The 14,386-nt window shown below is 40.5% G+C and overlaps 1 protein-coding gene across 1 annotated transcript in view; it reads right to left on the bottom strand.

Annotated features, from left to right (window-relative positions):
* HEPHL1 (hephaestin like 1) overlaps window positions 1-14,386 on the bottom strand; it is an 84,691-nt gene that overhangs the window by 39,319 nt on the left and 30,986 nt on the right. The window contains exons 3-4 of the mRNA XM_004585173.4: window positions 2,067-2,279; window positions 476-655 (exon numbers count right to left, since the gene is read on the bottom strand). Coding sequence (XP_004585230.2) covers window positions 476-655; window positions 2,067-2,279 — 393 coding nt within the window. The remainder of the gene's footprint in view (window positions 1-475; window positions 656-2,066; window positions 2,280-14,386) is intronic.

Genomic DNA, 14,386 nt, shown 5'->3' with positions numbered 1-14,386 from the left:
TTCTAAACCCACTAGTCATCGGGCTTACATTCTTTCCTATTATGACATTGATCCCGACATTTTCTGTACCACAGCTTCATTCATATTTCATAGCTGGTTTAGCATGTATTTATTGCTTTGTGTTCTTTCAAAGTGTTTTAAGTTTTGACATGTACCATGGAACATGTACCATCTCTTTAAAAACATTTTCATTGGGCTTGGCAGCGTGGCCTAGTGGCTAAGGTCCTCGCCTTGATCCCATATGGCCGCTGGTTCTAATCCCGGCAGCTCCACTTCCTCTCTGTCTCTCCTCCTCTCAGTATATCTGACTTTGTAATAAAAATGGAGTAAATCTTTAAAAAAAAAAAAAAAACATTTTCATCACTAAAACACAAACTTTTCAAAACTAAGTACAACACATCTAGATATTTTGTATCCAGTATAGTACCTTGTTATTAATAAAGGCACTGGTACAGAGTTGAAGGGAAATACTTACCATGCATCTTGTTACTCCTCTGGAAAACAGCATCTTTTTTATCAACTGAATTGGGATCAGTGCAGAAATGCCTGATGTTTTCATCAAGGTACCAGCTTTGATTCTCATCCACTAGAGTAAACATTATAACGAACTCTTGATCCACATCAGTCCTGGTTCCTGAATATCTATTCAGGATACCTATCAGGTGCATCGAAAAGAGGAAATAAAAAAGTCTCAGGTGAGATAAATCAAGGTGTGTACTATGGTTTAGACATGATTTATGCCCATCCAAATTCATGTTGAAAATAGAGAGGTGGTAGGACCGTCAAGAGTTAGCTATATCCTGGGTGCTCCATCCTCACAGAGGAATTAAGGTAGGTCCCTCAAGGGAGGGTGAGTTGTTACACAGTGAGTTTGGCTCTTTTCTGCTTCCTCTCTTGCCACATGATCACTTCCACTTGTGTACACCTGCAGTGTTTTGCCACCACACAGGGAACAGCACACGGCATTCAGCAGAAGCAGAGAAGATTATGGTGTACTGCTCTTGGATTTCCAGAATCATAAGCCTAAATAAACCTCACTCTGTTACAAATTGCCCATTTCAAATATTTTGTTACAAAAGCAGAAAATGGACTAAGACAGTGATCTTTCCTTTCTGCCAATTGTGTCAGGAAAATTGGGACCTTTGTCAAAGATCTATACCTAAAAGAATAACCCACAGAAAAAAATGCAGCGAGACTGTCAAGTAAATGACAGAGTATAGGAAAAAAAAGTATAAAATAGAAATCTTCATAACTTCACACTTCAAAAACTGAATATCCCTGAAAGAAATTAAAGTAATTGAAAAAGTATAGGCAAACCGAATCAATTAATACAAAATGAATCAACAAACTGATCCATTGGGTGAAATAATAAAGCAAAAAGCAGCTTTGAGCATTTGACTAAATTTCTCACTTTCATATGTATAGTGTTACACAATGTCATTTTCTTAAGAAAAGCATAGATGAGGCCCAGCATGATGACCCAGTGGGCTAAATCCTCACCTTGTATCCGCTGGGATCCCATATGGGTGCCGGTACGTATCCCAGCACCCAGCTTTCCATCCAGCTCCTTGCATGTGGCCTGGGAAAGCAGCAGAGGATGGCCCAAAGCCTTGGGACCCTGCAACTGCATGGGAGACCCAAAAGAAGCTCCTGGCTCCTGCATTAATTTGGCTCAGCTTCAGTGCCCATGGCTACTTTGGGAGTGAATCAGTGAATGGATGGTCTTTCTGCATCTCCTTATCTCTATATATCTGCCTCTCCAGTAAAACAAATAAATAAAAACAAATGGGCAAATAAAAAATATAGATCACTATCTCTTAAAAAAAAAAAGAAAGAAACATATAGGTGATTCAGCCTGGTCATGATAATTCTTAGAACTAATTCTCTCTACTACAGTGTCAGATTTACCTTCCATGTTAGAAGAATTTCCTTCTTCTTAGGAAGCTTGGTAGAAGAACCAATGTGTGGAACAAGGGAGGTGGGTGAATCAAGACCTGAATTGTGTTCAGTTTCAACACATCAGGTATCTTGGATAAAGGTCCTGGAGATTTGGACGGCCGGCTTACCTCTCTTACACACCAGCAGGGGGCCAATCAGCCCAGAGCAGATGTCCTTAGGTGCATCGATGTGTGAATGGTACACCCACGTCAGGCAGTTGGCATCTGCTGGAGTAGGTGCATATTCTTCTCTCACTGGCCAGACGTAGGTGTAGTTTTTGCCAGGAGGAACCATATCATCATCCTTGTTCCTTCCAGATGTTCCATCAGGATACAGGGCTCCTTCCAAGAAACGATAAAGCACAGTTAAAACACAGATCCAGAGTTCAGAATCAAACATAACTGAATTTAAATCTATTTGCTAAAATATTGAAGGAATTTCCTTTAATTCTCAGTGTCTGTTTTCTATTAGTAAAACTGGGACACTGATGCCTACCTTTACAGGAACATGAGGACAAAATGAGGGGGTGTGTACAAGGTGTTCTTACCCAGACCCAGGAACTTAATAAATTTTCAATGTAGTAACTTTCTGATGAAGCTACTATCCCAATTAGGAAGATTTAAATTCACGTCACTTGACATCAACTGCAGAAGTGAAGGAAAAGCAGAAGACATAATGGATTCTTTGGGACTTATTATAGAATTGGCATTTGTGTGGATATCATGAGAGATTGGAAGGAAGGATAAGATATTTACTGCCTCTGCAGGTTTTCTAGTTCTATTGAGATCAGATTATGTGCCATGAATACATGGGAGATGTGGAGAAGAAATCAGGGTGACGCTTGTCACGTATGTGTCCTCCAGTTCATTCTCCTTTGTCTGCCATTCACTTCAGAAACCTGAAAAGCATGATGTTGATTCCTTCCATCTGTCGTATGCCCACTCTGTTGTTAGAACCCATCTGCACAGTGCCACCAAACTCACATGCCAGACTCCCCCTGTCATCTCCAAACTGGACATCACCTCTGACCTTGGCACTGATATCCAATGATCCACCTGACATCTGCAAGAAATTTCAAAAGCAATACTTCCTGGGGAACATCCTCACCTCTCTCCCAGATCAGATCCTCAGCTACCATCTCAGTGCAAGGTGTCCCCAGTATCCAATGTCACAATCCAGAAACACAGGAAGTACTCTTACCTCCTCCCTCTGCATTTCAAAACCGCAAGAAGGTCCTACCCGTGCTTCTTCTCAAATCTATCCATTTCCTCTACTGCAATCTGTAGTACCATCATCTCTATCCTGGACTTCCAAAATAACTTCCTGGCTGGCTTCTCTACAGTTGTTCCTCTCTGCTCCATTTTCCAAGCATGAATGGCAGCAAGAATAAAGTCTTTCAATCTCAAGTTCAGTTACATTGTTCTCTGTTTAAAATGATTCCATGACTTCCCACTAATGTTGGAATGAAAGTCAAATATGTTAAGTATGGGTTTCAAGCTCCAGCATGGCCTAGCTCAAGCATTCCTGAACTCCCTGCATTAGGTCTGTTTCCTAAAAGGCATTCACACAGAGAAGAGGAAGCAAAGTTCATAGTTAATTTTATAGCCACTGAAGTTAGATTGCCTGGAATAAGATCCATTATCTTTCGAATTTCTTTCTTTCCTATGACTCTCAGATTCATAACTGTAAGATGACAATAATTATAAGTTTATCCCCTATAGGATTACTGAGACATTATCACAGTGCCTGGTGTATACTAATCACTTCATAAACATCAGATATCATCTATTCATAGCATTTGAAAATCCTTCATATCCATGGTCTCCAAATGTGTTCAAGTGTATATATGCTTACAGATATAAACTCTGTGTGTGTGTGTGTGTGTGTGTGTGAGAGAGAGAGAGAGAGAGAGAGAGAGAGAGAGAGAGAGACTGCTTGGTAAATTTCTGTCTCCTGTGTTAGACTGTAAATTCCATGAAAGCAAGTACCAGGCAACTGTTTGTTCATTACTGCACTCACATGTGTGCGCTTACCATGTGTCTGTTGAAAAAAATGACTGAGTGATTTTATTTGACGCTGTCCTTATCCAAAGCTATAGGAGTACAATGTATCATTTAGGAATTTCTAAAATTAAATAAGAAGTAGTAAGTATCAGGAGTTGGGGAAAAGGAATAGGAGATAGCTGTGTCTTAAGCTTCAACTGAGATCTCTTATTTTGTTCTGATTACATGATACAAACAAATGCAAATAGTAATTGTTTATATATATTTTACAATTTACTGAATGGGCTTTGCTTTTTTATTATTATTGGTAGCTGCTGGTGGCTGTTATTGAAATGAGCAGCTAAAATCCCCATAAAACTACTGGTGTTGTCACTCAAAGTGAAGACTGTCATTTGGAATCCGAAATTAAGCATGACTATACAGTAAGAAATGATCTACCGGTGGATAAGTTATTAAGTCATTTTGAAAGTCATTCCCCAAAAGAGTTGAATAAAATTTTGAACAATCATACATTAACAACAAAAAACACTACTTGTTTGATTATACATGCTCTGAGGTAAGTAGATTTTTACAAAGCATTTATGCTTATCATATTTGAGAATTTAGAGAACTTGTGTTTTGTAATAAGCTGATTCATTAACCAATGGTAGAAGAGTAAAAGGAACACTCTTTCAGAGGACAACTTGCCAATTCCTGCCCCCCAAAACACAAAGTTTGTATTTGCATAGAACCAGCAAACATACTCATAGACATACTTGAAAAAGTTTGTCAAAAGACATAAATGGAAGCAACCTCAAGCACATTCATACAGTAGAATATTGCAAAACTGCAGGGTTTTTTTTTCTTAAAAAATAGTCTAGACATGTGTGTTAATGAGAAAATTTGGGGGCTTACATTGTGGCACAGCACATTAGGTTGCCAAATGCAATGCTGACATACTATTTGAGTGTCAATTCAATACTCAGCTGTTCCACTTTTCCACTTCTGATCCATCTCCCTGCTATTGAACTTGGAAAAGCAGCAGAGGACGGCCCAAGTGCTTGGGTGTCTGACACTCACATGGGAGACCCAGAAGAAACTGTTGGCCTCTGGCTTCAGCTCATCCAAGTCCAAGCCACTTTGACCATTCAGGGAGTTAACCAGTGGATTTAACACTTCTCTCTCTGTCTCTCCCCTCTCCTTCTATCTTTCTAACTCTGCTTTTCAAAAACATTCAACTCCAATAGAAGAACAGCAAACTTCCTTCGGGACTTACTTAGTTCCAACTTTGGATCCCCACCCTCGCTTGCAATGACCATCAGGATTGCTCCGGAGCAACCCACCCCCCACCCCCCCCAAAAAAAACATAGAATAGATAGTCAGAGAAATACAGGGAAAGCTTAGAACCAAACAGGAAAAGATCAGCGTGGATCCACATACCTTACTAGATGGGACACAAAGATTAGTTACCCCTCACTGGGGGATGGAGGATTTCTCTGCACACCCCTCCTAAAACTGTTCTGCACCTCAATTGTTGACAAAGGCCTTGTTAGTTATAAGCCAGTATAGATTATCCTAAAATCTACCAAGTTCAGCAAAATTATGCATCAACACAATAAACTGCTAAATACTAAAATGAAAACAGACACGAGACAGCTGAATAGTACCCTATAGACACGTTAGGATGTATAGCAGCCGGTTCTGTGTACAAACAAAAATTGAAGGGTCAATGAAGTAGTCACAGGATGTAGTTAAGAACTTGCACTGTTATAACGTATTGATTACCCAATACCATGTCAATTAATTCCATAATGCTGTAAATTGTTGCTGATGTTATGCTGGGGCTTCTAACTGATTGGGACGATATTCTGCCACCTCTGCCTTCAGACCAGAGATAGTCTCCCCAAGAAACTGTTGAATTTATCTGGACAATAACATGCTGGACTCACTGTTCCTGCTAGGACAGGAGGTGAACTGAGTAGGGCTGGCTCAAGGACCCCCTGGTATGCACAAAATCTGGCATTGGGAGGGGTTCTGATGGAGGAGCCTGGGCAACTCCTCTGGCAGGACACAGTCCCTGCAGGTAAGCGCAAGAAGCATGATTGGAAACAGCCCAGAACAGGCAATGGAAAGTTTCCCACTGGCACACATTCGGCATGGGTCAGGGGCAGACCAGGCTGAATCAATTCATGTCATCCACTGGCAAATCCGAACACCAGAACAGAGTGTGGATTGAGCTGGGTTTGGTCGCGACAAAACCAGTACACATTATGGAATGCCAGGGCGTGGTTGCCTGCACTGGAATTGACTGCAGCACCCAACCAGCACACATGAGATCCAGGAAGGGAGAGACAGAAATGGCAGGGGGATTCAGGGGCTGGTCCCCTCGCAGGACAGCCACTCCCACTGGAGAGCTTGGGCTGGGATGGGGACAGACCAGACTAAGCAAGGCTGTAACACCTGTGAGCTGCATGTGGACTAAATCAGGGAAAAGCCAGGCTGGGCTGATTGTTCCCGTGGGTACAAGCATAAATTAGAGTGGGTGAGGGATGTTTGGGCTTAGCCACAGCATCAGCTGGCAGAAGCTGGCACTGGGGGCTAATTCTGTCAAGTCAAATCACAGAACCACCTAAAGAGTGCATAAACTGGGACTGAGAGAGACCTGGGAGGGAAAAAGTGGGTTCCCCCTTCCTGGGTCACTACTCCCGTGGGAGGGCATGAAAACTAGGATGGGGGCTGGGGTGGCTAGACAGAGAGGCACTCAACAACATCCGTGAGGGCTGGATGGTTGACTTGGTTAGATGGAACTAATACCCATTGGCAAGTACAAGAGCCAAATGGGATGGGGGACAGACTGGTCTACTGCTACACATACTGGCAAACCAGGGTAGGGGGCGGGCCTGGTGGGGGTTATTGTGGGTCACCCCGACTAGGCTGCAGCTCCCACTGGAAGGGCCAAGTGTGTGCTGGGCAGAACCAGACTGGACTGCAACACCCATTGGTTCCAGTGCAACTCGGGACTGAAAACAGAACCAACCTAGCAATTGCAACCACCAGCTGATTGGGGTGATGGACTGTTACGGGCCCTGTGCTTGCTAGAACATACAAGAATCTAGTCTGGGAATACCTCAAAGTTTCTTTGGAGATTTCCCCAATCGAACTGCTGGACTCAGAACTCTAACCAAGAAAAGACAGAAGACAGAACAGGTCAATCAACCACCTCAGCTAAATGTTGTTGACAGCAAAATATGGGGCAAACGGTGACTTTATGATGGGCCATATCAATCAGTGGACGACCTCATCGAGCAAAACTGGCAGTGATTCATAACTGGAGAACTATTAAAACCACTTGAGCAAGAATCTCAGAGCATGCCCCATATCCGGAACTTGGGGTGGGCGGGAAACCGGGTGGGGCTTCTCCCTCAATATCCCCCTTTACCTCGGATACATGATGGAAACAATATGGACATAATAGTATTACCCACTTCTCTATACCCCCTGAACCTTTTTTTTTTTTAACCGTAATTAACTACGTAAACATTGTCAACAACAATACAATAAAATAAATTTAAAAAAAAGATGCTGGACTCTATGCTTGGTATATGTTTGCAACTAAAGAATATCAACTTAATTTTAATTGTAATACTGCAACAAGGTGGAGGAATCCATCCTGGGGGGAGGGTACAGGGAGGAGATGGGGGAGTCCCAGAGCCTATGAAACTGTGTCACATAATGCAACATAATAAATAATTAAATAAAAAAAACATTATGCTACAAAAACAATCAAGTCCAGAAAAAAAACTAAAATATTCAATATAAAGGAAAAGACAAAAAACCTGAATGTCTAATGGCATGATAACATGAGCTCTTCTGTATAAATTAGGATATACATATACATAGACAGACACAGGTTAATCCATGTACAGAAAAACTTATAAGAAATTGTTAAAATCAATAGGGATGATACTCTGCCGGCTCTACCTTCAGACCAGAGATGGTCTCCCCAACAAGCCATTGAACTTATCTGGACAATAAGATGCTGGTCTCTATGCTTGGTATATGCTCGCAATGAAAGAATCTCAACTGAACTTGAACTGTTGTAATGCAACAAGGTGGAGGAATCCACCATGGGTGGAGGGTTAGCAAAGGGGTGGGAGGAATCCCAGTACCTATGAAACTGTGTCACATAATGCAATGTAATCAATTAAAAAAATAAAAATTAAGAAAACGTATCTAGCACAAGAGGTAAGTGAAGAGGAATTTTTCTTTTTAGCTTTGCAATCTTAAGAATGTCTAACTATATTCATATGCTACTTTTTCTTTGATTAAATTAATTCTAACCAATATGCAAAAATTAGATTGTGTTATTTTCGCTTTTGTTATACTTCCGTTCTAGTAAAAAACAGAAAAATTCATTTCAAAATTTGTGCTAATACTTCAACAGGGCTCACGTGGTGATCAAGAAAACACTATTTCATCAGATCATTAAATGAAAGAATGAAGAAGTCCGGCACAGTCTTTGGAGTATAGTAGCTACTAGATTAAAGCTGGCCCTGCCTATTTACCCAATTTTAACTCCCATTTTCTACCCCTCCCCTGAATGATTATGTTGGAGGTAGCAATTGTGTTTTACTCATCTGTCCAACCCTATTATCCAGCATTGTGTCTGGGCTACAGTAAATATGAGGTTGAATTAAGCAAAGACTGCAACATTAATAAGCTAGTAGTCTTGAAGCCAAGACAGGAAGTGATTAAAGTAGGGCAAGGAAGTCAGCTTCTTAAAAGCAACTGTAATGTTGGACACAGTTTTTTTTTTTTTATAATTTTCAGCACTCCAGACATCTAATAAAGGCATCCAGTAATGTCTATGCTTGAAAAACTGCTGAACACCAGCTAAGAAACAAGCTCTGAGGTGTCCTTGTCTGGGGCAGCTCCTGTCCCTCCTTTTACCCACCCCCAGCTTGACTGAAGAGATGTTTTGACCAATATGGCCAGGAATGAGATTATGTCATGGTTGAAGAGCGATCATGATATCATGGTTGAAGGGGGGTGCTGGGCATTGCCTCCTCACTAACAGGTTTTGTAGTCGTGGTGATCTTGATAGCAAGAAAGAATGAAGAATGAATAGTGTGGCCCTCCTAGCTGGAAGTCACAGTGACAGGTGGAGGAAGTTTGTCCTAAGGCCATGTGCATGTACACCAAGACTGGAGAGGATCCAAGTCATTCACAAAGTGCTGGAAGACTCTGGGGCTATAAGCATATGAGGAGGAGACAGAGTTCAGCAGAAAAGCAAAAAAGGGAAGCAGAGCAAAGCAGCCTATACATTGGATGTGTCCCTGCCTTCCATTAACTGAGAATGGAACACTGATGGGCCCTAGGTGCTAAAGCACAACTCTGTCCAATTATTTACTGACCAGTAAGCTAAGAGGATGTAAGTGACCCCTCAGAAACCAGGCTTATAAAAAAATCAAGAATGGCACAGACTGGTGTGATGGCATAATGAGCTGAGCCACTGCCTGTAAGACCAGCACCCCATATTTGCTCCAGTTTGAGCCCTGCCTGCTCTAGTTTCAATCCAGGTCCCTGCTAATCAGCCTGGGAAAACAAAGGATGGCCCAAGTCCTCAGGACCCTGAAATCATACAAGAGGCCTGGAAGAAGCTTCTGGGTCCTGGCTTTGGCCTGGCCCAGCCCTGGCTCTTGGGGTCATCTTGAGAATCAAACAGTAGATAGAACATCTCTCTACACATGTATGTATCCGTCTTCCTCTCTAACTCTGCTTTTCAAATAAATAAAACAAAACTCTTAAAAAAAGAAGGGGAATAAAACTCAGAAACCTCAGTGGTGACATACCATCCTGAAAACCTTCTACAGATTTATCACAGGCAAGTGACCAAAGAAAGCAAGCAATGTGGGAAAATAAAGCTAAGAATGCAGAATTGCTACAATTTATTCTCAAAAATGTTTCATTTTCACCAATAAAAATCATAAGTAGAGAGGGGTCTTTGGCCTCATGGGCGAAGTGTCTACCTCCCTTATTGCAGTGTCCACTCCAGATCCCAGCTGCAGTTCCAATTAATGCAGATGCTGGATGGTAGCAGGAATGGCTCAAGCAATTGAGTTCCTGTCACATAAATGGAAAACCTGGATTAAATTTCCAGGTCCTAGCTTTAGTCCTGGCCCAGTTCTGGCCACTGTGGACATTGGGAAATAAATCAGCAAATTAGGATTCTCTATATCTCTGTATTCTCTGAATTGCTTTCTCTCTCAAATAAATGAATCAAACATTTGAAAAAACATGAAATATATTGTGGAGTGTTAAGATATATATATTATATAATCCCTAGAAAAAACAGCAAGAATATAGCTCAGAAAACACAGTTTTAAAAAGATAATCAAGGGCTCTGCGGCGTGGCCTGGCAGCTAAAAGTCCTCGCCTTGAACGTGCCGGGATCCCATATGGGTGCCAGTTCCAATCCTGGCAGCTCCACTTCCCATCCAGCTCCCTGCTTGTGGCCTGGGAAAGCAGTCGAGGAAGGCCCAAAGCCTTGGGACCCTGCACCCAAGTGGGAGACCTGGAAGAGGTTCCTGGCTCCCGGAATCGGATTGGTGTGCACCAGACCATTGTGGCTCACTTGGGGAGTGAAACATCGGATGGAAGATCTTCCTCTCTGTCTCTCCTCCTCTGTGTATATCTGACTTTGTAATAAAACTAAATGTTTAAAAAAAAAAAAGATAATCAAGAGAATCAAGATGGCGGAATAGGGTAAGGACACGTTCAAACGAATGGAGAAACATTTAATCAGGATGAAGTAGAGAGGACACATTCCAGGAAACAGGAAAGGGCAGAACAACAGTAGAGGGGTACCTGGAGACTGACAGACATGGGAAAGCAGCAGACAAAATGGTGTGGTGTTGCAGTGACTAATAATCCAGCAAATTTAGCTAATGGTGATCTGAACTCCACCAGCAACCAGGTGGGAAGGGACTTTCACTGGGAGCTTGGGAGGTGAGCCCAGACAAAGAACTGTCCGTCCTGCTGGTCCGTTTAATTTGACCAGGAGCAGAGACAAAGCAGCAGATCCCAGGCAGGCAGTGCCAGAACAGGGTGGATTTCACAGCCCAGTCAGCCCCCTAGAGCCGAATCGAGTGCCATTTTGTTTAAGGAGGCAAAGGCAAGGGAAAGGACTGAGCATCTGCTGAGCTGCGAGTGAACTCATTTCTGACTCAGTAAACTGCATCAATGTGGCATTCTACAGGTTCCACCCAAGACAGGTCTGGGTAGTCCTCAGACCTGATGGCCAGCAGATCAAGAACTCTAATAGTGGTACGTCAGGCACCATTTTGTACACTGTGGCAAATGCTTTAGGACTGCAGGGGACAACAGTGAACTGCACATGTGCTGAGCTCACAAGAACTCACTGAGTTCAGTGGATTGCACTGGTCCTGCAGGAAAATAATACCGACTGTGGCATCATACGGGTCAAAATAGGTCCTTGTGGCACCCAGACCTAATGTGCAACAGGTTCTCTTGACAGAGAAGAGGAATAGCACCAAACAAAACCAAAGGCAAATGGGAAAAACATCCCAGTAAAATGACAACAGAAGACTAAACCAACGAACAACCCATTCCTAAAATGACAGGACCAAAGTAACACCCATACATATTAACCTTGAATGTAAATGGCTTAAGCTCAATCAAACATCATAGATTAGTACACTGGATTAAAAAACAAAACTCATCTATTTCTTGTCTAGAAGAGACACTTTTCACCAACAAAAATCAGTGGAAACTATATCTCATGGGATTTGATGTTTCTGTTAGTTTCATCTCTTCAATAACACTTTCTTCTGATTAAATAATTCAATGACTCATAGATCATACAGTAGCATCATTTTCTTCAAGAAGGTTCTTGATTTTCATTTCTTCAGCTACACGTTAGACATATAGTAGCATATTATTTAACTTCTTGGTGTTTTTAATTTCTTTTTTCTTCGTAATGTTGATTTTTTTTGTGGCTCTTCATTTAAGGGGATGTATAGTAGCTGTGTAGTGGAGACTGTCATATCCAGTAACATGTTCTTTAACTTCAGGGCATTGTAAATTTCTATTTTTCTTTCTATTGTTAATTTTGTATTATGACTTTTCATTTGAGGAGATGTACAGTAGCTGTGAAACAGAGACTAACACCCAGATGTGAGGATACAATGTAGTATGCATTTCTACTTCCAGACAAAGATGGACTTACAATGAAACTGTTTACTATGTCTTGATAATAGGATGCTGGACTCTCTGCCATTGTCCATGCCCACAATGATAGACATATGACTGTGTATGAAGAACTATATTTTAATAATGATATAGAGGAACTAGGTGCGGGGGAAGGGAATTAGGGCTGGTATAAGGGAAATAGCAGGAGCCTATGTAACTGTATCATAAAATGATAATAATAATAAAATGTAAAATAAATAAATAAATAAATAAAAGACAATCATGGAATTAAAATATTTTATTACAAATGTATTTAATACAAAATAAAACAGTAACATATGTAAAGAAAATAGAGAAATCACAAGCATAAATCAATACCACATTAAATGTAAATGATCTAACCAGACCAATCAGAATGCTGAGACTGTCAAACTGTAGAAAATTCAAGTATATGCTGTCTATACAAGAGTATTTCAACAAGTCTATGGAAAAATGGAATTAAAAGATACACCCTGATGCAAAACATTTTTAAGATGTTTTTAAGATCCCATTGAAATGAATATTATGGAAAAACTGCATTTAAACATATCTTTGCACTGAAATAAATGCATCTCTTAGAGTAGGATTTTGGTATAGCCATAAAAATGCCACTTGAGATGCACACATCCCACTGGAGTTTTTGAAGGTGAGCCCACATTCATTTCTGATTCTGGTTTGCTATTAATGTGCCATCTGAAACACAGCAGGTTATGGTTCAATTCATTGGGTCTCTGCCACCCTTGTGGGAAACACCGATCGAGTTCCTGACTCCAGACTTGGGCCTGGCCCTGTTCCAATTGTTGCAAGCACCTGGAAACTGACCAGAGGATGGGATTTTGTGCATGTTCTCCATTTCTGCTTCACAAATAAAATATTAATTAAAAATGAATTTAGACCTTCATTACATTTTGCATGGATTTTTTAAATATTTATTTATTTTTACTTGAAAGGCAGATTTACAGTGAGGAGCACAGAGATTTTCCATCCATTGATTCACTCCGCAAATAATCACAAGTGCAAGAGCTGAGCCTATCTGAAGCCAAGAACTATTACTGGGTCTCCTGCATGCATACAGGGGCCCAATGACTTCAAACATCCACCAATACTTTCACAGTCAATTAGCAGAGAGCTAGATTAGAAGTGGAGCAGCCAAGACTAGAACTGGCATGCAGGTGGAATGCCAGTGCTGGAAGCACAGGCCTATTGAGTCACTGTGCTGAACCCCAAATTTTTTTTTAGATTTCTTTTCTTTTCTCATTAATTTCTTTTCTTTCCTCATTTTCTGATACATATTTAAGCCTTTCAAACTAAATAGTTAAATAATAAAGATGGAATCCATTTTCATGTCCTAATGGAAAAAGTCACAAGCTGCCACACTAGCCTTTGATACAGGTACTACATACTTTTATTTTATGATACAGTTCCACAGGCTCTGGGATTTCTCTTCCTCCATCCCCAAATCCTCCCCTCACAATTCCATCCCTTGCACAATGATTTTCCCTATATTATTACAATAGTATAGTACTTCATAAACATTCATAAATCCATTATTTTTGCCATTTAAATGTATCCTGATATTCTGGCATGGACAATGGCAGGGAGTCTAGCATCCTATTGTCAAGATACAGTTAACAGTTTCATTGGGAGTCCATCTTTGATTTAGAAAGTAGAGATGCATGCTATATTGTATTTTTAAATCTGGATTTAATAGTCTCTATTGTAGTTACTATACATCTCCTTAAATGAAAAGCAATAATACAAAATCAACAAGAAAAACAGAAATTTACAGTGACATAAAGTTAAATAATATGCTACTGAATGACCAATGTGTCCGTGAAAAATTGAAAAAGAAAATCAGAACTCTTCTTGAAGAAAATTATGCTATTGTATGACCTATATGTCATTGAAGAAATTAATAGAAAAAACTTTTTTGAAGAAATGAAAATAAAAGTAAAAACATCAAAACCCATAAGACTAACAAAAAGATTATTGAGGGAGACAGTTATAACATCAGGTGCTTACAAAAAAACAGAACTATATCAAATAAATGATCTGATAATGCTTCTTAAGGAATTATTTAAAAGAAAAACAAACGGAAGAAATAAAAAAATCACAGCAAAAATAAATGGCATTGAAATTAAAAACCACACATCACAACAAGAAAAAGCCATTTTTAAGAAGATGAGCACAAAAACTCTCAGCCAGATAAGCTAGGA

The sequence above is a fragment of the Ochotona princeps genome, chromosome 4, assembly GCF_030435755.1.
Source record: "Ochotona princeps isolate mOchPri1 chromosome 4, mOchPri1.hap1, whole genome shotgun sequence".
Classification (NCBI taxonomy): Eukaryota; Metazoa; Chordata; class Mammalia; order Lagomorpha; family Ochotonidae; genus Ochotona; species Ochotona princeps.
Note: the sequence above shows the minus strand (reverse complement) of the source record. Positions and strands in the feature narration are given on the sequence as shown.